The sequence below is a fragment of the Pseudoliparis swirei genome, chromosome 4 (assembly GCF_029220125.1).
Source record: "Pseudoliparis swirei isolate HS2019 ecotype Mariana Trench chromosome 4, NWPU_hadal_v1, whole genome shotgun sequence".
Taxonomy (NCBI): Eukaryota; Metazoa; Chordata; class Actinopteri; order Perciformes; family Liparidae; genus Pseudoliparis; species Pseudoliparis swirei.
The window spans coordinates 21,145,062-21,173,046 of record NC_079391.1 but is presented as its reverse complement, the minus strand read 5'-3'; the positions used below and the strand labels follow the sequence as shown (position 1 = coordinate 21,173,046).

The 27,985-nt window shown below is 42.8% G+C and overlaps 1 protein-coding gene and 1 pseudogene across 1 annotated transcript in view; one reads left to right on the top strand and one right to left on the bottom strand.

Annotated features, from left to right (window-relative positions):
- LOC130192447 (proprotein convertase subtilisin/kexin type 6-like) overlaps positions 1-19,456 on the bottom strand; it is a 28,253-nt gene extending 8,797 nt beyond the window's left edge. Inside the window, exons 1-13 of the mRNA XM_056412453.1 lie at positions 18,686-19,456; positions 17,257-17,518; positions 15,826-15,930; positions 14,506-14,616; positions 14,268-14,411; positions 13,967-14,043; positions 13,265-13,353; positions 12,513-12,685; positions 12,200-12,412; positions 10,634-10,734; positions 9,000-9,103; positions 8,730-8,847; positions 7,853-8,041 (exon numbers count right to left, since the gene is read on the bottom strand). Coding sequence (XP_056268428.1) covers positions 7,853-8,041; positions 8,730-8,847; positions 9,000-9,103; positions 10,634-10,734; positions 12,200-12,412; positions 12,513-12,685; positions 13,265-13,353; positions 13,967-14,043; positions 14,268-14,411; positions 14,506-14,616; positions 15,826-15,930; positions 17,257-17,403 — 1,571 coding nt within the window. The 5' untranslated portion in view covers positions 17,404-17,518; positions 18,686-19,456. The remainder of the gene's footprint in view (positions 1-7,852; positions 8,042-8,729; positions 8,848-8,999; positions 9,104-10,633; positions 10,735-12,199; positions 12,413-12,512; positions 12,686-13,264; positions 13,354-13,966; positions 14,044-14,267; positions 14,412-14,505; positions 14,617-15,825; positions 15,931-17,256; positions 17,519-18,685) is intronic.
- The window catches only part of LOC130192427 (serine/threonine-protein phosphatase with EF-hands 1-like), a 991,358-nt pseudogene extending 970,285 nt beyond the window's left edge, over positions 1-21,073 (top strand).
- Positions 21,074-27,985: the final 6,912 nt, after the last annotated feature.

Sequence of the window (27,985 nt, the reverse complement as noted above, 5' to 3'; positions counted from 1 at the left end):
GTACTTTCTCCAGACTCCTCCTCACGCCTCCGCAGAGATACAGGAGAGAGAACATTCCTGCTTCCTGCCGTGAGGCTTACAACACAGTTCACCTTGCCAGATCACCCTAACCCTTCTTATTTTTTTTTTTTTTTTTTTTCCTGATGAAACTTCCATTTTTCAAATTTAAATAATAAAATCTATCTATCTATCTATAATCTATCTAAATTTTAAAGAATTTTGATTTACTGATTTGCTGGAGCAGAGTGCATAGCAGATAGTGCATCTGTCTCTTTAGTTCTTTTTAGTGAGTGGTGAGAACCACGAGCTGCAGCATTCTGGACCCAAGAGATTTATTAGAGCAGCCTGCTAATAAGGAGTTGCAGTAATCCAGTCTCGAAGTAATCTCAAGCGTAAACATTTTTCTGCATCTTTTTTGCATCTTTTGTGCCTGATTGTTTACTGATATTTGAAATAGATGAAAGAATGCAGTCCTTGATTTGCTTTTTACGGGAGTTAAAGGACAAGTCCCATCAAAGATAACGCCAAGATTCTTATGCCAGGGCAATGCTACAGACAGAATCCACATCACCAGATATCTCTGAGGTGCTCAGGGCCGTTAAAATTAAAAGTTTTTTTTGAGTTTAAGTTTAACAGTTGTTGGTCATCCATTCATGTTTATATGTTTAAGACACTTTGAATTTTACAGAGTTGGATAAATGATTTAAACCAAATTATGCCGTGCTGAAAATGCCAACGACTGCTCCAGTCTCACAGAGAGAGTCCTTTATCTGCTGCCATTAAGAGGTCATTTGTAATTTTCACCAGTGCCGCCTCGGTGCTGTGTGTTTTCTAAATCCTGATTCCTTGAAGGGAGTGGCCTGTGTGGCACAGTTGAGAGACACATTGATAATATCTAATAGAGCCAAGCAAAGGCAAAAAGCAAAGGCCTCAGCCAGATCGGGATGGGGTCAAGAGACAGGTGTTAGGTAGTTCAGTTGAAAATAATTGAAAATAATTGGTGGGAGTAAAAAACTTCAAATATACACCCAGGGCATACAGGCATACAGCGGTTTCTACTTGGAGGACAGATTGGACAGTGGTTATGGGCAAGAGATTATTATTATTCTTGTCCTAAATAAAAAATCTTTTTCATTAAAAAGAGTTCATAAGTATTACCACTAAGGTTTATGGAGGAATGCGCTGCTCCACAGAGACTGTCAGCTGTCAGGGCTACAGTGCTGAAACCTGGGGTTGTTTTTTTTTTTTTTTATTATTGATGAGTACAGGCTGCTCTCTGCATTACGGAGGGCCTTCTTATCTCAAACTAAGCCGGATTCTTCGAGAGATGACGCCCGCCCCCATGCTTCAAGCTGCTGACGCTGCTTTCGTTTCTTGGGGGTATGGTTGTGAAGGGGAGCAACCCCTCCTCTCTCCTCTCTTCTCTTCAGAGGGGCCATCGAGTCCAGTGTCATTATGATCAATCTGGGACTAAAGTTAGACAGACCAGGAGCTCTGTGTTATATTGAGACGGTATAAAATCAAAAAGGAATCGCTTCTTTAAGTTTAGCCACAGCACTCCATGAGTATCTAGTGTAGTAAAAAAACTTTGACTAACGGAGTACACCGGTAGTAAAATTCAAAAGTTAGTTGTATGTTGTGGTGAAGAAGAGGAGATTCTGTGGGGAAGGCTCAAATGCTCAATGTCAACGCCATAAGTAAGAACAAGATCAGTCTATAAATTCTATTGAATATAAACTCTGAATATGGACCTGGTGGTAGTACAGAATCACAAATCAATTGGCTGTAGTGTTTTCCTTGGATGTGAAGACTAGACTAAGAACCTTTCTTCAAATGAGGTGGTAGTAAATTTTGGTTGAGGGATGGTTACTACTCCACTCCCTCGACTCGTGCCTCGGAAATGTGAGTATTATATGACTTGGAGGAGTCGATTCATAGATGACAGAGATAGAATTTACATTTTAATTTAATAACATTATTTTGTTTGTTGCACTGCTGTGTTGTTAACTTGTAAGTATAAGGTGTGTACGACCTCCTTCTTGCTACTTTTTTTTTATTTAAATTGTGGCCGTGGGACAGACAAGAAGGGTGTTAAACTACAACTCTGCTCCCGGTTCGTCCAGTGATCAACTTGTCATATTCGCAGAAATGAGCGCTCCGTCCAGCGTGGGATGAATGCCGTCTCTCCTCATCAGATTGTCTCGTAGCCCACATATCGCTGCTGGGCACCACCGACACAGCCAGGTTGAGAGCGACATTTTGGCTATACAATTCGTCTGTCTGCAAAATGCTCCATCCCCCGCTCCGCCTCAGGTAATCAAGGAATCACCTGTGCCACCTCCTGAACCTTATGCTGGAGATCTGGGGAGGTGCAGAGGATTCCTACTCCAGTGCTCACTAGTGTTTTCTCGCCAACCGTTCACTTTCACGTCCGATGAGGCTAAGATCTCTTATGTTACGGGACTACTAAGAGGAAGAGCATTAGACTGGGCTGAGTCTGTATTGGGAGATGGAGGAATCAGTGGGTATTGCTTTGACCGTTTCATGAGTGAACTAAAACAAGTTTTTGATCATCCTGTTTGTGCTGAAGATACTTCTAAACGTCTGCTTAATTTAAGACAGAACCAAAGGAGTGTTGCAGATTACTCTGTGGAGTTCCGCATTGTGGCAGCGGGGTCCGGATGGGGCGACAAGGCTCTACGAGGAGTTTTTCTGCACGGTTTGTCTGAGCGACTCAAGGATGAACTCGCGGTTCATGATGTGGCCGACTCCCTAGACATGGTGATCAATCTGGCGATAAAGTTAGATAATCGTATTCGAGAGAGGCCGGGAGAGGAACGACCGGCCCACTCTTCTGGGAGCGTCCATGCCACCACATTTTTCGAGAGACCTTGCACCGGATTCTCTAACAGCCATGACCCAATACTCAGTTCCTCGATGCAGCCTGAGGAGCCCATGCAGGTTGGCCGAGCTTCAATCTCTCAATCTGAACGCCAGAGAAGGATCAGAGCGGGTGAGTGCATCTATTGTGGTAGGATTGGACATTTTCTTGCTGCGTGTCCGCTCCGCCCAAAAGACAGGGCTCACCAGTAGCCGTGGTGGTCCTGGCGAGCACATTAGAATACCCCTGCAAATTCAGATCCAGAACTCAAGTCCCAGCCAGACTGTCTTAAACAGCTCACTCTCCCCTTATTAGCTTTGATTGACTCTGGTGCTGAGCAGAGTTTTCTGGACACAGAGGTAGTTTCCCAGGCGGGCATCACAACGGAACCTCTGGATCCTCCAGTCAGAGTTTGTGCATTAGACGGCAAGTCTCTAGCTTTGGTCACTCACCGCACTGAGCCCCTGTCCCTCATTTTGTCTGGTAACCACCGTGAGTTAATTCAGTTTTTTGTTTTTTCTGCTCCTAAGACACCTAGTTCTCGGACATCCATGGCTGAAGCAACACAACCCCCACATTGACTGGACAACAAGTAGGATCATTGAATGGAGTAATTTCTGTCATTCATCCTGCCTGCAGTCCGCGTTGCCTCCCCAAGATCTGCTGTTCTGGACCTGTCGCTTGTGCCTACGGAGTATCATGACCTCGGCGAGGTATTCAGCAAGGAGAGGGCACTCTCTGCCACCCCATCGCCCTTACGACTGTGCTATCGAGTTGCTACCGGGTACCACGTTTCCCTCAAGTCGCTTGTACAACTTGTCACGACCAGAGAGAGAGACAATGGAGACATACATTAATGACTCACTGGCTGCTGGCATTATCAGACCATCCTCCTCCCCTTTAGGGGCAGGATTTTTCTTTGTCAGCAAGAAGGACAAGTCTCTCCGCCCTTGTATAGACTTCCGTGGCTTAAACAACATCACTGTTAAGAACAAGTACCCTCTACCATTAATCAGTTCTGCCTTCGAACCCTTACAGGGAGCCACCATCTTCAGCAAACTGGACCTAAGGAATGCATACCATTTGGTGCGAATTCGTAAGGGAGACGAGTGGAAGACTGCCTTCAATACACCACTGGGCCACTTCGAATACCTGGTAATGCCTTTCGGACTAACAAATGCACCTGCAGTTTTTCAAGCACTGGTTAATGACGTTTTGAGAGATTTTTTGAACCGCTTTGTCTTTGTGTATCTTGATGACATTTTGATTTTTTCCCGGGACCGCTCAGAACATCAACATCATGTCCGCCAAGTACTACAGAGACTGTTGGAGAACAAGTTGTTCGTGAAGGCAGAGAAATGCAAGTTTCATGTCAACTCTGTTGGATTCCTCGGCTACATCATCGAGAGTGGGCAGGTGAGGACCGACCCAGAGAAGACCAAAGCGGTGGCAGAGTGGCTTGAACCCTCCTCCAGGAAGATGTTACAACGGTTTCTTGGGTTTGCCAACTTTTACCGTCGGTTTATCCGGGATTACAGTAGGATTGCGGCCCCTTGACAAGACTCACCTCTTCTGCTGTTCCTTTCCGGTGGTCTGCTGAGGCGGCTCAAGCTTTTGCCTTATTAAAGGACCGCTTCACTTCTGCACCAATTCTGGTGCAACCCGACTCTACGCGGCAGTTTGTCGTTGAGGTTGATGCGTCGGACATTGGGGTGGGGGCTGTTCTCTCCCAACACTCCGGACCTGGCCAGAAATTGCACCCATGTGCTTTCTTTTCTCAACGCTTGTCTCCAGCAGAGAGCAACTATGATGTGGGTAACCGCGAGCTATTGGCGGTGAAGTTGGCTCTGGAGGAGTGGAGACACTGGCTTGTAGGATCGGAGACCCCTTTCATCGTATGGACAGACCACAAGAATCTGGCCTACATCCAGTCAGCTAGACGGCTGAATTCCCGCCAGGCCCGGTGGGCATTATTTTTTGGCCGCTTCAACTTTACCATCACTTACCGCCCTGGTTCAAAGAACATCAAGCCCGATGCCCTGTCTCGCCAGTTTGCCTTTGAGGAGACCCCGAGTGGGCCCGACACCATTCTGCCTGCATCATTGGTTGTGGGAGCTCTAACCTGGGAGGTGGAGTCAGTGGTCCGTGAGGCGCAAAAGGAGGAACCAGATCCGGGCACAGGACCTGCAAATCGGTTGTTTGTTCCTGAGGCTGCTCGCTCTCAGGTTATGCAGTGGGGACATAACTCTCGATTCGCTTGTCACCCAGGGATTAGTCGGACGTTGTCCCTCCTCAGACGACACTTCTGGTGGCCCTCCATGGGTAGCAACACTAAGGAATACGTCCTTGCCTGCTCTGTTTGTGCTCGGGCTAAGGCCTCATCAACCACCTATAGGGTTGCTCCGCCCCTTGCCAACGCCTGGCCGTCCTTGGTCTCACATCGGCGTGGACTTTGTCACCGGTCTCCCTGTTTCTGATGGTATGACCACGATACTTACCATTGTAGACCGGTTCTCTAAGGCCGCCCACTTCGTTGGTCTTCCCAAGCTCCCTTCAGCTCATGAAACAGCAGTCCTCTTGACAAACCATGTCTTCCGCCTTCATGGCATTCCATTAGACATCATCTCAGACCGTGGCCCTCAGTTCATCTCTCAAGTTTGGAAAGCATTCTGCCACGCTCTGGGAGCAACTGTCAGTCTGTCGTCTGGTTTCCATCCACAGACCAATGGACAGACTGAGAGAGCAAATCAAGATCTGGAGTCCGCCTTGCGCTGTGTTGCCGCTTCTAATCCTACTTCCTGGAATGCTCACCTAAGTTGGATTGAATATGCACACAACTCACTCTCCTCCTCTGCCACAGGTGTTTCTCCATTTGAGGTTTCATTAGGCTATCAGCCTCCACTGTTCCCGGCACAGGAGGAGGAGTTGGCTGTCCCATCGGTGCAACATCATCTTCGACGCTGTCGCAAGATTTGGAGAGACACCAGGGCAGCGCTGTTAAAGACAACCGAGAGAAACAGGAGGACTGCTGATCGTCACCGAACCCAGGCACCAGACTACGCTCCAGGTCAGAAAGTTTGGTTGTCTTCAAGAGACATTCCATTGAAGGTTGACTCTAAGAAATTGGCACCACGCTTCATTGGACCGTTTGTGATTGAGAGCATCATTAACCCCTCCACTGTCAGACTCATCCTTCCCAAGGCTCTCCGGGTTCACCCATCCTTTCATGTCTCCCGACTGAAACCGGTCCTCACCAGTCCTTTGGTCCCTCCAACCAATCCCCCTCCTCCCGCCCGGGTCATTGACAACCATCCAGCATATACAGTCAAACGACTACTTGATGTCAGACGACGAGGCCGGGGTTTTCAGTATTTGGTTGATTGGGAGGGATACGGCCCAGAGGAGAGGTCCTGGGAACCCCGTTCCCGTATCTTGGATGCGGAGTTAATTCGAGATTTTCGCAAGACTCACCCTGTCAAGCCCAGAGAGTCGCCTGGAGGCTCCCGTTGAGGAGGGGGTACTGTCATGTTGTCGTCAAGACAGTGTTTCCCTGTCCTTCTGTCTCCTGTGTGTTTACCCTGTCTGTCTATGGCTCACCAAGAAGGTGTGGCTGTCTCCTCCCTCCCCTGGGCGGTGATTGCCAGAGCAGCTGTGACTGATCATCAATTAGGACGCTGGCTACTTAAACTGCCCTCATACCCCTTTATGTTGTTGGATCGTTTGTTTCTCTCCTGTTGCCAGACTGTGGTTCTGCTCAGTGAACAATTAAAAGAAACCTTTTTATTTGGCAAGAAAGACTCCTTGTGCTGCTTTTGGGTTCCTGCCTTGCTCACCCCTTAACACACGATGCCTCACATCACTGTCGTGGCTGGTAATCACAGACAATGCAGCTCTTATCTACTCTGAAACATTTAAGAACATATTGTGTACATTTCTTTATCAGTTTTTATAAATACTCTAGTTAGTATTTACAGAACATATATACCTAATATTTTGAACAACCCTACCCCTAACCCTTCCCAGCCTGCATGCATGAAGTGCACCACCAACAGTTTAGGGATGATAAAATCCAGTTAGGTACATCCAAAAACAAGTTTTAAAACAATGTAACAGCAGCATGTCACAGTTCAGCTCAAACCCTCCTCACTCCACCCTCGTCAGTCCAACTTCCTTCACCTGTTCCCTCACCTGCCTCTGATCACCAATCAAGTCCCTATTTAGGCTCCTGCCGTCCAGACACACCTTGCCAGTGTTCTTGTTCGCTCCTCGTTTTTTTTTATGCCAGACTCTCCAGCACTCTCTCACGGACTGATCTCCTGTCACTGACCCTGCCTGCCCCTGTTCATTGTGCCTTTCCTTTCCCGGTAAACCCACCTGCCTTTTGATCCCGACTCTGTCTAACTCCGCCTGCTGTTTTGGGAGGTTCAAAATAAAGCTTGTAGATCTCTGGAAACGGGTGTGTTACATTTAGGTTCATAAACTAACTGGTACACAGCATGTGCCTGATGGATGATAGAGGTCTAGATCGTGGTCCATGACTACGACCAACTATTCATACACTTAGTCATATTCATTGAATGTGTTGTTACTCTGTAATGACTCTTCCTGGTCACATGACATATATTGCTTCTGTCCATCTGGGGAGAGGGATCCTCCTCTGTTGCTCTCCTGAAGGTTTCTTCCTTTTTTCCCTGTGAAAGGATTGTTTGGGAGTTGTTCCTGATCCGATGTGAGGTTTTGGGACAGGGAGGTCGTACGTGTACAGATTGTAAAGCCGTCTGAGGCATATTTGTGATAATGGACTTTACAAAATAAACTGAATTGAATGTCTTGCCGACAACAATCTTCCATTTACTTTGGTTAATCCACAGACCTTACTGTGAACTGTTTCCAATAGGAATAGATGCAAGTGGGGAATTTGGTATAACTGACAATGTGGTGTTGATATCGGACCTGCAGTGTTGCTCTCACCTCTTGGCCAGCAGCTGTGATCTCGTCCCAGACGGAGAGATGAGGTTGATCTCCATGTCTCCTCGCCGTGGGTGGACGATCAGGACCTTGACCACCACATGCTCGAGGTGGTCCACGTGCTGGTTAGGTTCTTCTGAACACCCAGAGCTGGTAATACTGCTGTTCATACTGTGACCAGCATGGATGTACCTGGGACCGCCATAAGCATTGTGCAATTAGATAAATGTTAGAAAGGATTTTCCTCTACTGATCTACAGCACTGTGCATGTGACTTCTGCAACAGACTTGATACAAACGAAATAAACCAAAGCAAAAAGCTTCGAGAGGAAAGTAATAATCGTAAGCTATCGACCTTAAGAGCACAGATGCAATCCTGAGACCAATATACACTTCACACCTACAAATGATGTCAGTGAAAATCTGAACCTTGACTTTCTGCCAAGAATGCAGCCACATCTCACTGCTGTTATAAGGACTGAGTAGCTTGTAATAATGGTGCTCCATACTGCCAGAGTATCCAGCACAAGACAACCATGACATGAGCCATCTCCAGATTTAACAAAGCATGTATAGACTAGTAGGCACAAGTCTATGAGCCATCCAGTATTTTTGCAAGAGTAAACGGCTAGTCTACTGACAAAATCTCCATTAATCTGAGGTTGAATTTCTTTTTTCTTCCTGAAATAAGCTTTGACAGGTAGGCTGAACCCCAGACGCACACTGTCTGGTCCTGTTTTTAAAAACAGCAACCACCATGTTCTGGGGTGTTGTGGTTGGCCTTGTTTGATCGTTCTCAACCTGAAGCCAGAAACCTCTTTAATCTCTGCAGAAAGTAAACGTTCAGCTTCATACCGCACCTGCCTACAGTTCACCTCACCTGGAGCGCTGCACAGACTTCCGACTGCAGGTGTGCTGAGGAGGAACAGTCCTCCACTCTGAAGCCTCCAGCACCAAGGCCTCGGCATCCACAAGGCCAAAACCATACAGGTGGCTGACTGTGAGAAAAGACACAATCTGACTACCAGACAAAGGTAAGATCAAAACTGAGACTTTCTTTAATTATCTAAGGCTTCAGTTTTGTTGAAAGTACTTTCACTATAAAAGAGTAAATGTATTATGTGAGTATTAGAAGCAGAACGCAGTGTACCTCTGAGTCCTGCAGCATTGGTCTTCCAGTCATCGGCTTTCAGGTGGACTGGTCTGGATGTCTTCACCAGAAGATGTTGCACATCCCTCCATGTCAGCAAAAGGCTGGAGGAACCAAAGACACTGTTCATCTCAGTTGGCCAGACAGAGCAACTCATGAACTTTATTTGTCTTTGTTTGATGAGCCTTTGATTGTTAAAGTAAAATCTCTTTAATTTAACCAGGTTTGCAGAAATGCCCTGTGTGTTTATTGAAGACTGTTCCGTTGATCAACGTTAGCTCTACAGTCAATTTAAACATCTAGAAGGATCGCCTTAATTGTTGACATGAGGCTTAAAGAATTGGACTGGTTGTATGCTTTTCCTATTGTTAACAAATCCCATGAAAACACCAGAATCAACAATGAATGTATCCTACAAACAATAATGGTGTGTATATTTAAAGCTTGATATATTGTATTCCTCTGTGCCAGAGCTGCTTACAACTGCTGTATGAAATTACTTCCTTACTTTATGCATATTTATTTGTATTTGGCAGCCATGCTTAAAATATTTACATTTTCAGTAGGAACCAATGGTCTTGGAGCTAGGTGCCACATATAAGGCATTGATTACACGACTTCTTTCTTAAAACATCAATGAAATAGTGCATGATTATGAGATATGAGTTTACAGTTGCTCCTCTGCATTGTGCAGGTTGGTTTATGCCATCAACACATACTTGCATGCGTGTCGCCTGCACGCCATCTGTGGAGGCTCCATGCGCACAAATAACAAAGCTTAAAGGAAAGGGAGTTGCCTACATTTTTTTTACTTTGACCTTACATTCAGTTAAATGGAGTCACAATCCATGCTGAAGATTAATTTTGTCACACGCATGTGTCGTGGAAAATAAAATGGGGGCATCACTTAACCGTAAGCGGATTGTGAACATCACAAAAAAAGAAATCACACTAACTTTTCATTAAGGGAAGTCTTATGGTAAAAGGAAAAACTCTGGAAGTTCAGAGACACATTTGGGAAATGTCCTGCCAACAAAAAATTGGAACAAATTCAGAGAAATTCTATTTTTGTCTGCGTAACTATGCAGTTTCTTGATAAGACCGTCTTGAGAGCAGAGGACCTAAACAGATATAATGGAAAGACAGATGCAAAAGAGGAGGGGAGAACAGAGGAATGAGGGCACAATCACACCAGACGCGACTTTTAAAAGCGCAGCCGCACCAAAAACGCCTTGGCAAAAGCGTGCTGGGCAAAACAGCGCGGTGCGCCTGTGGAGCAGGAGTAGTGTTTAGATTTAGAATTATAAAGCTCTTCGTAATTAAATACCGCTAATATGAGGTTTTCGTCAGGAAAACAGGAAGGAAAGCCTCCTGCTTGATTCGATTGGCTGCATTGGCCGAGTGTGACATTGATGAGCGGTGCGCCTCCGCGCCTCGCGCTTAAAGTTGAGAATATTTAAATTTTTGACCGCACCTGAAAAACGCAAGAAAAATGCGCCGTGTGGCATTTAAAAGGCGCGTCTGAAAGTCGCGCCGTACCATAGGGAATCAATGGTTTTGCGGGCGACGCGTTTTTGAGAGGCGCGTCTGGTGTGATCGAGCCCTGAGGCAGTAAACGCCCAAACTTGACTGACTTGGCCTCTAGAGCGAGGGCTATGACTCCAGCCACAATGGGGGCAGAGACGGATGTGCCAGTATGACCATCAGTGCAGAGGTGCCGGAGGTCGGTGGTTACCTTCAAGGGATCACAAACACAGTTTAGTTTCCATCAGGTTAAAAGCGGGCGGAAAACCAAATCTCCAGGTTCTTAGAACATCTTTAAAAAGAGACTTCACATGATTTAGAAATGAGAAATGCAAAGCGCTTGTCTGACTCGGACATGACTTCTACTGTAGACAGGGGGATAAACCCTCCTGTGTCAGTCGCCCTTCTATCCAATAAGTCATGCAATGAATTTGTATCCATCTGTACTCACAAATTTGTTAGCAATTCTGACATGCTGTCAGTTCCTCGATATCTGGTAAAGGGTCTGTATTGTCCTTTAATCCACCGACGTAAAAGGAGTTCAATTAGCATGACGCAAGGTCAGTCTATCGGCTATAAAACCTTAGTGACAATCCATTACTGGATTAGTTTACGTAAAGGTCTTGTGGGATCTGATGGCACCTAGTGCTGAGTTTGCAGATTGCAACCCACTGAACCTTCTCCTGCGTGCAGGAGACCTACACTATGAAATCTGTTATATTTTTCTTTTTAAACTCTGTTTTAAGATTGAAGCACAATTCACCACATCACAAAATTGTTTTATGTGGTGGATGAATGCAATTTCAACATATCTTGAGAACATTTTGAAAATGTTATGAATATCAATACGTTTGATGTCAAATGCACTATTTTCTTAATCAAATACAAAGATTCAATGAAGGTGTAAAAACACATTTTATCTTTTTGTAACGTGACAAACACCGAGCCAACAACATTTTGCCATTGATTGGGGCTTTTGTTGGGAAGAGTGGACAATTGAAAGGAGCCTCTTCGACATGAGTGTGTGTGTGTGTGTGTGTGTGTAGGTGTGTGTGTGTGTGTGTGTGTGTGTGTATTCTTTTGTATCTACTTTCCACATGATGTGAGATACACACAGAGTCTAAACAAACACAACCTCTGGTGATCTTTGGTCTTCTCCCACACAGAAACACACACACACACACACACACAGTCGGTGCTACCAATACAAATTGAATAGAACATGAACACGAAGTTCATTGAGGTTCAGGTTGGACCATCATCCTTTTCTTCTTGGTTGACAACCAATGCATGTCTCATATGCTGTGGTCTGTTTGTAGCTGATACCAGCCAGAAGACTCACTGGTAATTACATTCCTTCAACCTAAAAACAATATACATTTTACCAGTACTTCCTGTGACATGACAATAGACATGTGCCATGTTTTTACTTTCGTTAATTTGCCTCCCTCACTTTACCATAGTTGACTAGCTCCTACACTAGCTAATTTAACTAAGCACTGTTGGCCAAAAGGAGGGTAAACGTCCCTCATATGAAGGCATCAGTATTTCATTGAGCCACTCAACAGTTCCATGACACTGGGGTAACTAGTTTGTTTCGAATTGTCAGAGAAATGTAACCCATATTTTATTAAGTATGTCTAAGCTACAATTGATGAAATGTATGCAGTACTCACAATATTCCTCTCGTTAAACTCTCCACTGCTGTACGTTGTGGCAATGGTAGAGCTGCAGACCTCTAGGTACCAGGGCTTGTTTCCGTTCTCTGTGGTGCTGGAGATGGAGATTGTGTAGATACTGCTGGTGTAACCGTCACATGAACAGTGATCCCCCTGTCGACCCCCATTTCCTGACGCCCAGACAAAAATGGACCCCAAGCCTTTGCGGCCCTGCGTGACACAAAGTGATGTGTTGCTGTGAGTCCATTAAAACATCAATCGTACACGCATAAAACTGCTTGTTCTGGTTTTTTTTTGTGACTGATCAAACCTTCTTAATGCCTTGCTCAAAAGCCTGCTTAGTTAGCAGCCCAGGGCCATCCACTGTCTTGCCATCGTCTTTTGGGCCCCAGCTAGCACTGTAGATGTCAATGTAGTCAGGTCGGATTCCCAGGGACTTGGCCTCTACCAAATCAGTTACATCACCATCCAACATCCGAATCCCTGTGTCCAAGGTAACATCAAACCCAACAAAGAAACTCATTTTAAATATAAAATGAAAGTAAGGCACCCATTCTCGTAAGTTTACACAGTGAATTGGTGTATAAATAATAAAAGCCGCATCTACACAAAATAATAATAGGATGCATCTGACAGCAAAAGAGTCCCATAAAACAATAAAGTATAGGTTCTATCTTTGTATGATTTGCTTGAGTAAGCATTAAAAAAGACTATTATAAAAAAATACAGTCCAACTGCAGCCTGCAATACAACCACAATTTAAATTTGGAAATTATTAATTTAAGATCAACAATCATTAAGATTCCATGTGTGTTAACCGTGAATGTGTGTACAATACCCTGTGCTAATCAATGCAATATAATTTGAGATATTTCCCTGCCAAAGGGTACCTTTGGCTGATGATGGTGTTAAATTAAATGTCAGGAGATCAACAGAGGCATTAGGGTCCATCCTTTACAAATAATGAATTCACCATGTTTCTTTGAAATTCATTGAGTAATGCTGAATAAAAGTGTTTGTTCACCAGCTCACACTACTTAGCCGGTTTAGAGAGAAGTCTACCTCCAATACGGGCATTATAGGCAATCCCAATGGTACAATGGGAGTTATTGGCCACTGCTGCAACTTCACCTGCACAGCGAGTTCCGTGTCTACATGTAAACAGAGAGCAAACACTGAAAATACAGCCTTCAGTTTGTTTCAAAAAAAAATTCAAAGGAATATCGCTGTCAGCATGAGTATAAGAGACATATCTGAAATCAAATAACCTGACAGTGACGACGTATAAATACGCTGGTTTTATGAACCACACCTAAATTCATTGAATGTATCATTCAATTCAGAGATGTTATTACACCAATACAGTGTGATCACAGCAAATCCCTTCTCGCTCCCAATAATCAGATAATCCAGCTCGGTCAGCGTGTCTCGGCATTTAACATTAACGCACAGTCACTGTTAAGTGTCTTTATACGACGCACCTCGCTTGAAACTAACTCTAACTAACTGTTAACCCACCCGCATCCTTACCAATGCTAGAGGGGTACAAAGAGTGTGATAGTTTAAAGCGTAGCAGCGCTGACCAAGCTGTAGTAAATGACAGTGGGGTGGGAATAAGTTGTGAAATCACTGTGTGAAGTGGGCATTAAACCAAACTAAATAATGGGTTTCACATGCTGCTGGATCCAACGCGCACGTTGAGGCCCTCAGTACTTGGAACCCATCTGGAACTACTGAAGTAGTGAAGGTGAGAAGGTTCCTGACATGTTTTCATTGCGGGAGTCATAACGTGGTGTAGGGTCATGGTCATTCCCATTGACATCATAACTTGCGAAATGGTCCTAGAGAAATGATAAAGGACAACAGAAGAAATAGCAACATATGGGTGAGAAAGTTATGTAAACTTTATCTTAGTTATTGGACCGATGAATTGGAGCCAAACATGTTACGGCCTTCGAGCAACAACCCAAGATGTTAAATTCAAAAATTAAATACTTTAAGATATATTTTTAGTTTGAACTGTATACATTTTTGGAGACAGTTTGATGGATGGCACGGCACGTACATAATTCTGAGCCAGATCAGGGTGGTTCCTTTCGATGCCATCATCCAATATGCTGATCACCACATTCTTGCCGGTGTAGCCCCTCTGCCATGCAGCCATGATGTTCATCTCTGAGTGACAACGGCTGTTCTTATCATTGCAATGCTGAAAAGAAACATGGTAGACAAGTAACAAACTTCGTATCTCTTCTTGTCAAGATGAAAATGGGAGGATGAAGGAATCAGTGTTCTGCACTTACAATGTACCACATGTTGGACCATTTAGGGTCATTGAAATAAGTAAAGCTGGGGTCACTTTGGGCATACCTCTTTACTCTGAGTTTTACTACCTGCTGCTGAGCCCAGTCCACCTAAAGATGGAAATGGGAAGAACACTGTGCATCAGTTTCAAGTGGAAAACAAAATCGCGCTGTTTTCTATAGAAGCCCACACCTATACAATTATATTGAAACATTTGTTTCTTTGTAATTAAAGTCAAGAACTTGGATTTTTCAAACAAAAAGATTAAGAAAAGCCTGAATGGCATCACTGAATTTTGAACCGCAGTGTCAGATCCTGCTTTGGTTAGCTTCTGTGTTTGTTATGCTCCACATGGCATGTGCCATAAAGCTTTTTTATTGGATTTTTAAAATCCAATGGAAAAATCCCATTGTCTTTTTATTTTGAGAACCAGTGCCATACCAACTTCTAGGGTTGCCCTTCAAAAAGATGTCATTCTTGCAGCCCTCTATTATGAAGAGGTGATATCTATATAACCTTAATCTAAAGCAGCCGAACAATAATAACTGACATCAAGTGGTGAAACCTTAAAACACAACATGTGGTAACGGTAATGTAACGATACCTTATTATTGAAAAGTTATCCAACATTTTTTCTAAAGTCAAGTGGAGTCAAGTTAGGAAAGCGCAAGTATAAATCAAGGTGATAATAAATGTCCAAGGGGTGTGAACTAATCACTTTCCGATGCTTTTGCTGGCTCTGTGACATGAGCTAAAAGCAACCATAATTATCAGATGGGATCGGTTCCCAATAAATTTCTCAAAGTGTACATCATACAGTCATGAGGTCATACGATCTGACACCAGGTGAACGTCTGTACAAAAAAACCTGCTTCATTATTGACTTTTTGTTTTTAATTCAGTTCTAAATGCTTAGCACTATCGTACATTTATTTTCTTTCTTACATTTTTACATAAAATTCCCCAAACCACCATCACATTTAGAAATTAGCACTATTGCATGAGAGTGAACAACCACATCGCACTTTTGTTTTCATCCACCTGGAATTTTCTTATTATTTAAGTGGAAAAGAAAAGAGAGGTCAATCTTTTGAAATCTTGAGAGGTGAACAGCTTTGTCACACAACTGTATAAACCAGTGAAATGGACAGAAATACAGAAATGTGTGAACCGCTGCCAGTTATACTCGTAACTATTTCCAGGATTGACTGGTCTGCGTGGAAGACTTTAGACAAGAAGAAAAATGTGGTCATGTGACCATTTCTCCTCCTCTGGTGAACATTTTGATTCCACTCGTAAGAAACTGACAGGGGTCTCACCTCAGGATCCATATGGATGAAGCTGTGCGGGCCCTTCAAAGAGAATGCAGCTCTGCGAACCACTCTGCTGTGGTGGAAGTGGTAATGGTCGTCCAGACTTCCTATCTGACCAAACAGATCCAAACCGCAACCACAAGATGATGACAACAAACCCATTGGAACATAAGCTATAAAAAGATAAGGCTAAATATTCTATCCATCTGAGCAGATGTTATCCAAATGGCTTTTACTCTGATGTGGTTGGGTTTATTCTACATTGAAAACACATTTGAGACATTTGTTTGTGATGCCATAAATATACGTGTTCTCTCTCGACTTTATTCTTAGGATTCTCAGCACATGTGCTCAGCTGGCTCACTGCAGTGAAGGCTGTCTTCATCCTCTCACTAACTCCTTGAACCACACATCTTGAGCTATTATCTTTTACAGATTGTAAAAGTGAATTGAAAAGTGGTACTGAACAAGCCGTTCAGTACCACTTTTCAAAAGGCAGCCTTTATTAAAGGTAAGAGGATACGTTGCAACGTGCAGTTTTATAAAATGTGAATAACTAATTTACTGATAGGTCAACAGTGCACAGCTATTTCTACAGGTTCAGGACCAAAATCAAAAGTGAAGAAGAAGCTCCTAGAATATAATGTTGCAATGTTTCACGGACATTATCAGGTAATCGTCTGTGTGCACTTTTAATAGACTATTTTAATGTATTCCTCATCTAAAGGGCCAGTGTATAACTGAAACTTCCCCTGTGTGCCAAGCATATAGGAGAAGTAAGATGTCGGATGTGAAAAGTTGAAAGTGTGCATCCCTCTCCAGAGCCAGTGTTTGGTTAGTCCGTTCTAGGCTACCGTAAAACATGGGCGCTGATATCATTTATTATCTATATTGTTCTCAGTTATACGCCATTAATAAGAACCAGTTTGGGGATTCCGTGATTGTGAAAAACCTTTTATTAGCCAAGTTAAGATAAATGGATGTTAAGAAGGTGTTAAGAAATGGATTTTGTTCCAGGTGTTTCCAGATGCGATGTGGTTACCAAAAGTGTCATTGAGGTGTCTGGTTGGAGGAGGATATACACCAGCAGGAAGAGGTTTTCTCAGCCTGCCAACCTAGAAGTAATTTTTCTTAATGGCTTAGTTATTACTGATCTATTTTAAAATGTTAAAAGTAGTTGTTGACTAGAAATAAAAGTTATAAAGTTAGGAAATATCTTTCATAGGAAATCCATGTGATGTCATCTATTCAATTTTTCATAATTAAATTGTGAACAACTGAATTGTGAATGCAATACCTATGTCAGCCTATTTCTTAAGTGTTATAGCCATTTTGAATTTTGTTAAATTGGCGAACTGCTTCAAACACATAACAGTGAGCTTCATGCTGCTAAGTAGACATAAAGGATCCATAATAATAATACTGGGATCAACTTACCTGCCCATAGTTCATATATCCATATTTTGCTGCGATTCTATCAGCGTGTTGCTGCCCACCGTTGATCCGCACTGCCCAGTGGTTTGTGAAGAAGTCTCCGTGACCCGACACCACAGCCAACAGCACGACGAGCAACAATGCAGTCATTGTGACTTCAGAGGTAAAAGTCGTGTTTAGTTTTAGTGCGCAGCTGTTTGTGCGACACGAACTCCTGGAGCAGCGAGACGCACAACCAGCGCGATATGAATGTAGCAGCAGCCGCCTGCACCACACACACACACACACACACACTTCATGCATGTGCTTCATGTCATACAATAAACTGTTTAATAACCAAGATGACACAATAATCCGTCCTGCTAGCTCCGGAGACAGGTTTAAGGACTCTTTAAAAAATAAATAATAATTATTAGTGTTTTTTGAGGTTTGTTGTTGTTGTTAAAGTCGTACATAAAAGTTAAAGAAAAGAAAAAAAGAAAACTAAACAGACCCTTGCAAATACATTTGCAGACTGTAAATGCACAGAACCAAAATCCTGCTTGAAAATCCCTGTGTGCCTAAATATAAACAATAACAATAACTGCAGCACATTTATAAATAACCCAAACGGTTTTTAAGCAGAGCTTATATACTTATATACCTTTAAAGACTTGTTGACCCATAGGACTGATAGTGTGCCACATAGGCGGCACTAGCATTTAACGCAAATGTTATACGGAAGCTGACTTTCAGATTGTTATTTTGGAGAGAGAGAGCGAGAGAGAGAGAGACGCTCAAAGCCTGTGGAACACAGTTCACATACGTATTTATTTTCCATTATGACAAGGACAACCATCTATTACTCCTTATGGTGGTTTAGCAGACAAGTTCACTTTTGATAAAGAACAGAATCAAAGTTACATGTCACAATATCGCTTTTCAAAGATGTAATGTAATAGCATGTTTCATCCAGTAGGTAGAGACATATACTGCATTTTCACATTGAAGTCTGAGGAAAGTCTCTCTTGCGAGAAGGAATACAGCTGTAGCTAAAGTGGACATAGAAATTATGAGGAAATGGAATAGCTTGTGGTTATAGCTGTAGCCAATTAAGTGTATTGTGTTTTCTTTTCTTCGGCTGCTAGTTAAGTGAGTTTTGGTTGTAGAGGTTGTTAATACTAGTTGGGGTGGTTTTTTTAATGTGTAAAATAAGACTTCTTGCTTCAAGTAACAGATCGAGGCTTCTATCCCTTTTTATTTCTGTAGAAGGAGGCAATGCGGGCACAGCCGACAAGACAGTGCAGCCTCCTCTTCTTCCTCCTCCTCCTCCTCATTGTCTTCGTCCTCCTCTTCGTTCTGCTCTCCTCGAACATCATCGTGCCTCTCGCCTCGCCCTTGCCCGTCTTCTCCCAGCATGCCTTACACTATCAATGTCCTCCAAGTGCCTTACCTGGACTCTTTATCCTCCGTTCCGTCTCCTGCACCTCCACAACATGACCGGGAATGGAAACAGGAAACATTATCTGCTTTCCTTTCTCCTGCAGGTGGTGGATATATTGTGGAGCGACCCTAAAACCCAAGACGGCTGCAGTCCGAAGTAACACATTCAGGGGAGGAGGCTGCTACTTCGGGCCGGACGTCACCCGCCGACTGCTGCTTCAGCACGGACTCCAGCTGCTCATCAGATCCCACGAGTGCAAACAGGAAGGATACGAGCTCTGTCACGGGGGACAGGGAGACGGGAGGGATGCAAGACGCCAATTCAGATTGTTTAAATAAACATTTGAGTCTGGAGGAATGTTTAGAGCATGTTTGTCCCACAGGTGATCACCATTTTCTCAGCGTCAAACTATTATGAGGAGGGAAGCAACCGGGGTGCCTACATCAAGCTGGGCCGGCAACTGGTTCCCCGCTTCTACCAGTACCAAGTCAGCCGCACAACGCGGAAATTCACCCTGACAACAGGTCTCAGCCGTGTTTCTGCTAACCAGCTGGTCCCAGCCTCCTCCACTTTGGGGATGTTTCAAATCGTCATAGATTGAATACCTCTGGGTTTCAACCAAGCATTTTGAATTCAAGCATTTATGTAAATAAAGTTCCGTCTTGTGTGTGTGCTTTCGTGATGCGTCTTCAGCGTGCGAGCTGCTGAAGGTACCGCCCTCAAGGCCCTGAAGGAGAAGCTCTTCATATCGCTCTGAGCTGCTGTCGGGCCTCCAGCAGTACGACCAGAACAACACTGGTGTGCTCTTCTCACTCCGTTTGCCTTGCTTATATCTAACTAGGTTGACATCTATAGATGTTATAAGTTTATCTTTTTTCTTTACAGGTTGTGTGTCAGTCAGTGAATGGGCTCAGGTGTTTGAGTCTGTACTGAGACTGGATCTGCCCTGGAGGACCCTTCGCCCGCACTTCGCCCGTCTGGCACCAGATGGCAGTGTAGATTATCAGTCCTGCTTTGAGGATATGGAGCCAGGCATTCCTCTGACTCAGGTAATAGAGGTGAGGGGTCATCCACATTAGAGCAACCAAGTGCATTTACTTAAATACTCTAATTGCAGAGTAATTTAAGATCCTCATGTTTACCTTTTGGTGATTTTATTGAGTTGGATACATACTGTGTTATATCCAGACCATCCACAGTGTTGAGATACTTCTTACGTCTTTAACCCAGTTCTGAATTCTTAATGCTGTACTTTCACTTGTAAAGGAGAATCTTTCCCTGTTGTCCCTGGTACTCATAATCATAATTGTATGTCCTAGTACTTGTTCTACCGCTGCTGCTCAGCTAGCGGTTGTCTCCAGTTCTCTTTTCTTCTTTTCTCATTCTAGGTGACTCAAAAGTTGGCTGACACTCTGTTTAGATACAGGACACACATTGAGATAATATTCAATATTATAGACAAAGACCATTCGGGTAAAAAAGTGTCACTAATTCATCATGTATTTCTTCCAGTTCAACACATAGGTGTACTGAATGTGTGTTGTCATATTCAGGTCTGATCTCCATCGAGGAGATTCGCCACACCTGGCATCTCTTCAGCGCCCACCTGGGGGTCGATATCGACGACAGAGCCATCGACGGCCTGGCCCGAACTATCGACTTCAACAAGGACGGCAGCATAGACTTTGGCCAGGCGACAATAAATATATCATCATCATCACTTCACAGAGTTCCTGGAGGCCTTCAGAGTGGTGCACAAACTGGACAACAAGGAGCAGCAACTCAACGGGAAGACAGCCGGAGGGAAGGGATCGTGAAGGGAAGAATCTGAACACACTGAACACAAGTGTGGAATTCCTGAATGATTAGCATCTTTTTCAGGAAAGCATGGAAAAGATTAAATGATTTAGGATTACGTTAGCAGCAGTGACGTGGTTTAAAGTATTGGTGCATTTTCATGGAAGGTGGTGCCTATTTCACTCTAGCAGTGGATTTAGGGACGGCAATGTCAATCTGTAGGTTTGCTTCCATCCACTACTTTGGCTTTAAAAATGAAACTACTGGATGGACTGCCATGAGACAAGCCTTAAGATGCTGTTATCCAGAGGAAGTACCCTTAAGGCTTTGTTGAGCCTCTCATCTTATATCTAGCACCAACAGCTGGCCAAAGATTTAAAATATCTTGGCATTAGTTTTTGTAAAGTCATTCATGTTCCCAGATGACGACTCCTAATGACTTTGGTTATTCACAGTTTTTTTCATTTTGTGCCACCGGCAAGCTAAGATATGTGAGCGTGTTGTGGGAAATAGCTTGATGGATTGTCCTTAAATTTTGGCAGCAACAATATAGTGTACAATAGATACAGCAGAAGCACCAGACATCATTAAGCCACTCAAACTCTTCCAAATTGTTCACAGAGAATTATTATTCCGTTTTAGTGAAGATTATTATTTCTTAATTTATTCTATACTTATATTATGTTAATTGCTATAAAGGTATAATCTTTATTTTCTTTTTTATTCTATAATATATTTTTCTTTTTTAATAATCTAATTACATTTTTTATTATTTTTGGTTTATTTGATCTTTTAATTATTTATTTTATTCAATATTTCTTTAATAAAAAATATTCTAAATTCATATTCCATTTTTAATTTAGAATTAGCTTTAATCTTTTAATGTTTTTCTATATAACTTTTCAGCAGTGTCCTACTGCCTGTATATGATTAAAAGTACTTGCTATCTGGAATTGGATCTGATCATTTAATAAACACTGTGTACTCAGGCTAAATATGACCTTTGTTTTTGAACAGTCCTCCTCCCAAAGCAGGCTTCTGCAGACCAGTGTTATCGGATGAGAAGTACATTTTTATGAGACAGTGCCTTGATGGTTTGTCCAATGTGCTAAAGTGCTGGTAATATGCTGCATTGGTTCCCAACCCAATTCCAGCCTGATGATCTGCATCCCCCCACAGCTCCAGAGATCACTCTGAAGGGTCACACAAGTAAGGTATATTGTAGCAAAGAGGAAAAGATAACCAATTAATCTGTTTTTTTGGTCTTGTCTTGTTTGAGTCAAACTGAAGCAATACAACTGAAGTCATTTTAATTGGACCACAGCATTGTGTCTTCGCACAAAATGTAATGGGTTTTATGTGAGTATTTAGCATTCAGGTTAATACCACTCAATGCAACACATACCCAGGAATTGCTTGATAAATTTGTTTCCCGATTTATCATGGGCAATGAAGCAATTATTAGTATAATATGGATAAGTATATATTTTCTCAAAAATAATCACAACAAAGTCCTAGTACATCATATAATCATAGTATAATATAATAATAATAACTTTATTTATATAGCACCTTTAAAAACAAAGTTTACAATGGGCTCTACAGAGAATCAAGGCAAAACAAATAGAATAGTATGATACAAATATAACATTACAAAATTAAATTAAAAAAAGACAAACTAAATTAGGGGAACAAAAGAACTACACTAAAGGACGACATCACTTAAAAGTTGTTCTATAAAAATGGGTTTTAAGAGGTGATTTAAATGAAGTTACTGATTCTGCGAGCCTTATCCCCTCCGGTAGGTCGTTCAAAAGTCGAGGGGCTCCAACGGCAAAAGCACGGTCACCCTTTGATTTAAGCCTCGACCTTGTAGCGGCCAGAAGGGCCCCATCGGAGGATGTAAGGCTGCGTGCTGGCTCATAAGGTCATATATGTCAAAAAAACCTGTGGACAGTGGTCTTACAAAGATATTTTGGAGTATATTTGAACAATCTCTCAATTTTAAAACTCGTTGAATATATTCTTTTTTATATATTTCATTTTTACAATATTTTCACAATGCAAGAGAACATGCAGAGCATACTACATTAAACACATCAAACAGAAAATTACACAGCAAGATAGGAAAATAAAAAAATGTAAATGCACAAGTACAAAATTAAAAGTAAACAGATAATTCCCCCACCCACAGAGAAAAAAATAATAAAAATAAAAGGTCGGTCACACAAAGCAATATCTACAAATTTAGTTTGGATCTTCGTCAAAGACCCGTTGAAAGTTGTGAGGTTTCCCAGTAAACATAGCTCAGGGTCCAATGGGAAGGTAACCCCTGTGATCTTAGTTAAGGCATGACAAAAGTCATACCAGCTTCTTCAGTCAGGCCATCAGGCTGCTGAACAAGGACTGAGACCCTCATTAAAACTATACACCAGAACATATTCTGTGAATATCTATGGCCATGGTGTATATTTTCTTACATTGTTTTATATATATATATATATATATTGTATGTATATACATATATATATATATATATATTGTCTCAAAAAAGTGTATATTTTATTACATTGTTTTATATATATATATTGTCATGATGTATATTCTATTACATTGTTTTATATATATATTGTTAATACTTTCTTCTTTTTTTTTGTGTGGATATTGTATAGTTTATTCTCATTCTTATTCTTTTTTTAGTCTGCTACTGCTGTCGGGTGTTTTGCACATAAGAATTTCACAAACCGATTATACTTGTATAAAAGGGGATGTGACAATAAAAACTTGAAACTTGAAACTTGAAACCAAAAGGACCTCACCTTTGCGCAAAGCCAGGTCCAGTGTAGGAAGGAGCCAACCTCTATACCACATCTGAAACACATTTCTGACAACTCAGGTTTGAATTTATGTAGCTTCTGCGGGGTGAGATACAGTTAATGAAGAAAATTATTATGCACAAGTCTGTATTGGGCATTAACCGCTGCTGACAAACTATTTTGACATACATCTGACCAGAGTTGTTCATCAATTGCTATATTCAAGTCTGATTCCCATCTCATCCTAGACCTGTGTAATCCTGGTTTTGGGAGTACATTTTAGAAATAAATGTGTACACATTTCCCCCATAAAGCAATTTTTACACATTAGTTAACACAGGTAAAGTCATTTTAGGGCCCAGGTTGGTTCTCAAAAAGGATCTTAACTGGAGGTAACAAAAGAAAGTTCTCCTGGACAAGTCATACTTTCTCTTTCGTTCTTCAAAAAACATGAGACATCCCTTATCAAAACAATCTTCCAGGTGCTGGATTCCCGTCATGCCAAGTCTCCAGAATCGTATCATCTAAAGTCATTGGTACAAGTTAATTTTGTCTCAAGGGTGTTTTTGGTGACAGTCTAAAATTCAGCCAAAGATTTTTTTTTACTTCGTACCATATTTTAATAAAGTGTTTCAAGATAGGATCATCTGTCCTGTTGGATATGGTTTTGGAGTTCCATTTATGAATAAAATCACTGGGATTTCCTTCTCTCAGAGGATGAAGTCCAATTTCTATCCAAGAGGGGGCAGCATCGCTGTCAAAGAATGACAAAATATATCGCATCTGGGCCACTAAATAATATTTTTTGAAATTGGGCAGTCGAAAACCTCCTAGACTATAGTCCCATGTTAGTTTTTCCAATGACACCCGTGGGACTTTACAGTTACATAAAAACTGTCTGATGTGTTTGTTGAGGGTTTAAAAAAATGTTTCAGGTAATGGAAGTGGTAAGGACTGGAAAAGATACTGCAACCTTGGGAGAATATTCATTTTCACACAGTTTATTCGACCAATTAGAGTAATGGGCAGATTCCTCCATCGGTTTAGATCTTCCTCAATTCTACTCAGCAATGGAAGGTAATTAAGTTTGTTATCTATAGTTATTCCTAGATATTTAATATTCTGGAGCCACTTAAATGGGGTTGTTCGTGGGAATAATTTAACTTTTTTCCAAATTGACCGTGTATCCTGAAATAGCACTATAGGTGTTCAGCAGCGTCTGCAATTTAGTGAAAGAATTAATCGGGTCCGTTTGATACAGAATTACATCATCTGCCAGGAGATTAATTTTATGATTTGTTTGGTCCACTCTGAACCCCTTTATATCTGGATCTCGTCGAATTGCTTCAGCAAGTGGTTCAATAGCCAGGACAAAGAGTCCTGGAGACAGAGGGCAGCCCTGTCGACTCGATCTACTCAAGGGAAATGCTGTTGATGTCTGTCCATTTGTGATAATTTTGGCTCTGGGTTTATGGTAAAGAGTTTTCACCCAATTGATCAACAAATGGCCAAATCCAAACTTCTCCAAAACTGTGAATAAATATAGCAACTCTAGCCTATCAAAAGCCTTTTCAGCATCTAATGCTACAGCTACACTATGTTCAGTTTTTGATTTTGTTCGATGGATAATATTAAAGAGTCTGCACAGGTTATTGGCTGAAGATCATTTCAAAATAAAGCCGCTCTGGTCTGGGTTTATTAAGTTTGGCAAATGTTGGCCAAGCCTGTTAGCCAGGGCTTTGAAAATCAATTTATAATCTGAATTCAATAATGATATAGGTCAAAAAGAAGAACACTTTAATGGATCCCTATTTTTTTGTGAATCACGGTGATTATGGCAGTAGAGAATTACTCAGGGAGGGTTTGGGTTTTAGATGCCAAATTTATCACATCCATTAAAAGGGGGGTTAATAAGTCCTTAAATTCTCTGTAAAATTCAGGGGGGAAGCCATCCTCTCCTGGTGATTTATTGGGTCGTAGTGAGCATAAGGCCTTTTTGATTTCTTTCTGAGTGAAGGGCAAATCGAGATTCTTTTGGTCTTCGTGGCTGAGTTTCGGCAATTCAATAATGGATAGGAATTCATCGATCTTAGATAGATCCTCTGGCGATTCTGATGTATATAGATTTGTATAGAACTGTTTGAATGAGTCGTTGATTTCTGCTGGGTTGCGTGAGATTGCGCCAGTTTCAGTTTGTATTGCATTAATAGTCCTTGAGCTTTCCTCTGTTCTCAGTTGCCAGGACAATATTTTGTGAGCTTTCTCTCCCAATTCGTAATATTTTGGTGTGGTTCTTAAAATTATTTGTTCAACCTTATAGTTTCATATTAACCAGTTGTTGGTAAAGTTCTTTAGACCGAGATTTTTTTTAACTCCTTTTCCAATTTCAGAATATCTGCTTCTAGCTCATTTATCTCTGCCATATATTTCTTTTTGATACCCTTTGTATAAGATATTATTTGTCCTCTTAGATACGCTTTCAGCGTGTCCCATAAATATGAAACTATTGGTCCCTAATAAACTGGCAAAAGTCGGGTCTCTGAAGTAGAGTAGGGTTCAGACGCCATCTAAATTGGTGTCAAGTCCTACTCTTGTTCACCGTTCCAAAGGACACGAGGACAACTCAAATTTCCAACTCAATCACTTTTATTTTTATTTTGGCTTTGTTAGTTGATTGGTCCGTCGGTGAATTGGATTGTAAACCTTTAAAGACAGAGAACAGAAATTACCTTTTAAATTAAACATTTTAATTAAACATTTCCACTGAATATGAAATGGTTTTAAACATTTAATTAAACATCTTAAACTTTTTATTCTTTCCAAACGCAAAATGAAATATTTTAGCACAAATCCTTTAACACAAAATCGATGCATTTAACGCTGCAATGTGTTTCTTCAACAACCTACACAGCAGCTAAACATATTAAGCCGCATTTTTAAACACCATGAAAGTAAATAAACCATTTCACCAACCTGAAGCGGCTTCTCTCTGCTGTTTGCTTGTTCGACTGCATGAGAACCTTTCTGTCCCCACAGGTGCTTCAAATCAGTGACACTGATTGATCAGGTGACAAGCAGCCAGTTTGCGGCTGCTGGTGCACTCTGGGAAATGTAGTTGTATGAGACTAAATGTGCATTCACACCAAAAGCAATGTGATTTTTTCGCGCGACCGAATCCCATGAAAAGTCAACGTACAGATGTGTGTGGCTGCGATAGGGCTCGATCACACCAGACGCGCCTCCCAAAAACGCGTTGCCCGCAAAGCCATTGATTCCCTATGGCAGGCTACTTACCTATGCCTTTCAGACGCGCCTTTTAAATGCCACGTGGCGTGTTTTTTGTGTGTTTTTCAGGCGCGGTTAAAAGTTAAAATATTCTCAACTTTAAGCGCGAGACGCGCCGCTCGTCAATGTCACACTCGGCCAAGGCAGCCAATCGGATCAAGCAAGAGGCGGGCTTTCCTTCCTGTTTTCCCGACGAGAACCTCATATTAGCGGTATTTAATTATGAAGAGCTTTATAATTCTAAATCTAAACACGACTCAAACTGACTCCTGCTCGGTCGGAAGTGCAACGGAAAGCGCTCGCCATCGAGACACAATTCGTGGAATAGATGGTGGTATTCGCCGTACTCTTTCCTTTCTTTTTTTAAATATCTTGAACCCAAAATTAACGGTTGGTTGCGCACGCAGGTCCGTTCCACAGGCGCACCGCGCTGTTTTGCCCGACATGTTTATGCTAAGGCGTTTTTGGTGCAGCTGAACTTTTAAAAGTCGCGTCTGGTGTGATTGTGCCCTAAGGGGTTCAAGATATAAAAAAGGATATACAAAAAGAAAGGAAAGAGTACGGCGAATACCACCATCTCTTCCCGGAGCAGAGGCCAGCCACAGCTGCTCGAGGGCGCACGTCTGCCTCGCAGCCAGGTCCTGGAGGCCCTCCAGGAGCTGGCGGTTAGCCAGTTCCAGCTACCCCTGTCCCACTCTCGGTTCCCCCTATTCCACTTCTGGCTGTCCCATCACTCCTTCCGTCTCCCTGTTTCGTCGGCCGGGACGGCGACGGGGAATGAGGAACCAGAAACGAGGAGTTGGAAGCGGGAAAGAGGGAGCCAGAGCCGGAGCCGGCGATGGGACAGCCGGAAGCGGGACAGGGGAATTCGAGAGCGGGACAGGGGGAGCTGGAACCGGCCGGGATGGTGACAGGGCATGGACCGGGACACGGGGAACTAGAGCCGGCAGGGATGGTGACAGGGCACGGGGAACTGGGACCAGGATACTGGGAACTGGAGTCGGCTGGGAAGACGACGGGACACCGGGAACCAGAGCCGGCTATTCCACTTCTGGCTGTCCCATCACTCCTTTTGTCTCCCTGTTTCCCACTTGCCCCGTCCCAGCCGGCTCTGGTTCCCGGTGTCCCGTCGTCGTCCCAGCCAACTCCAGTTCCCAGTGACCTGTCGCCGGTTCCGGCTCTCCCTGTCCAGTCGTCAGTTCCGGCTTTCCCTGTGCCGGTTCCAGCTCTCCCTGTCCCGGTCAGTTTAAGTTTCCCGTGCGCTGTCGCCGTCCCTGCCGATTCTAGTTCCCCGTATCCTGGTCCCAGTTCCCCGTGCCCTGTCACCATCCCGGCCGGTTCCAGCTCCCCCTGTCCCGCTCTCGAATTCCCCTGTCCCGCTTCCGGCTGTCCCATCGCCGGCTCCGGCTCC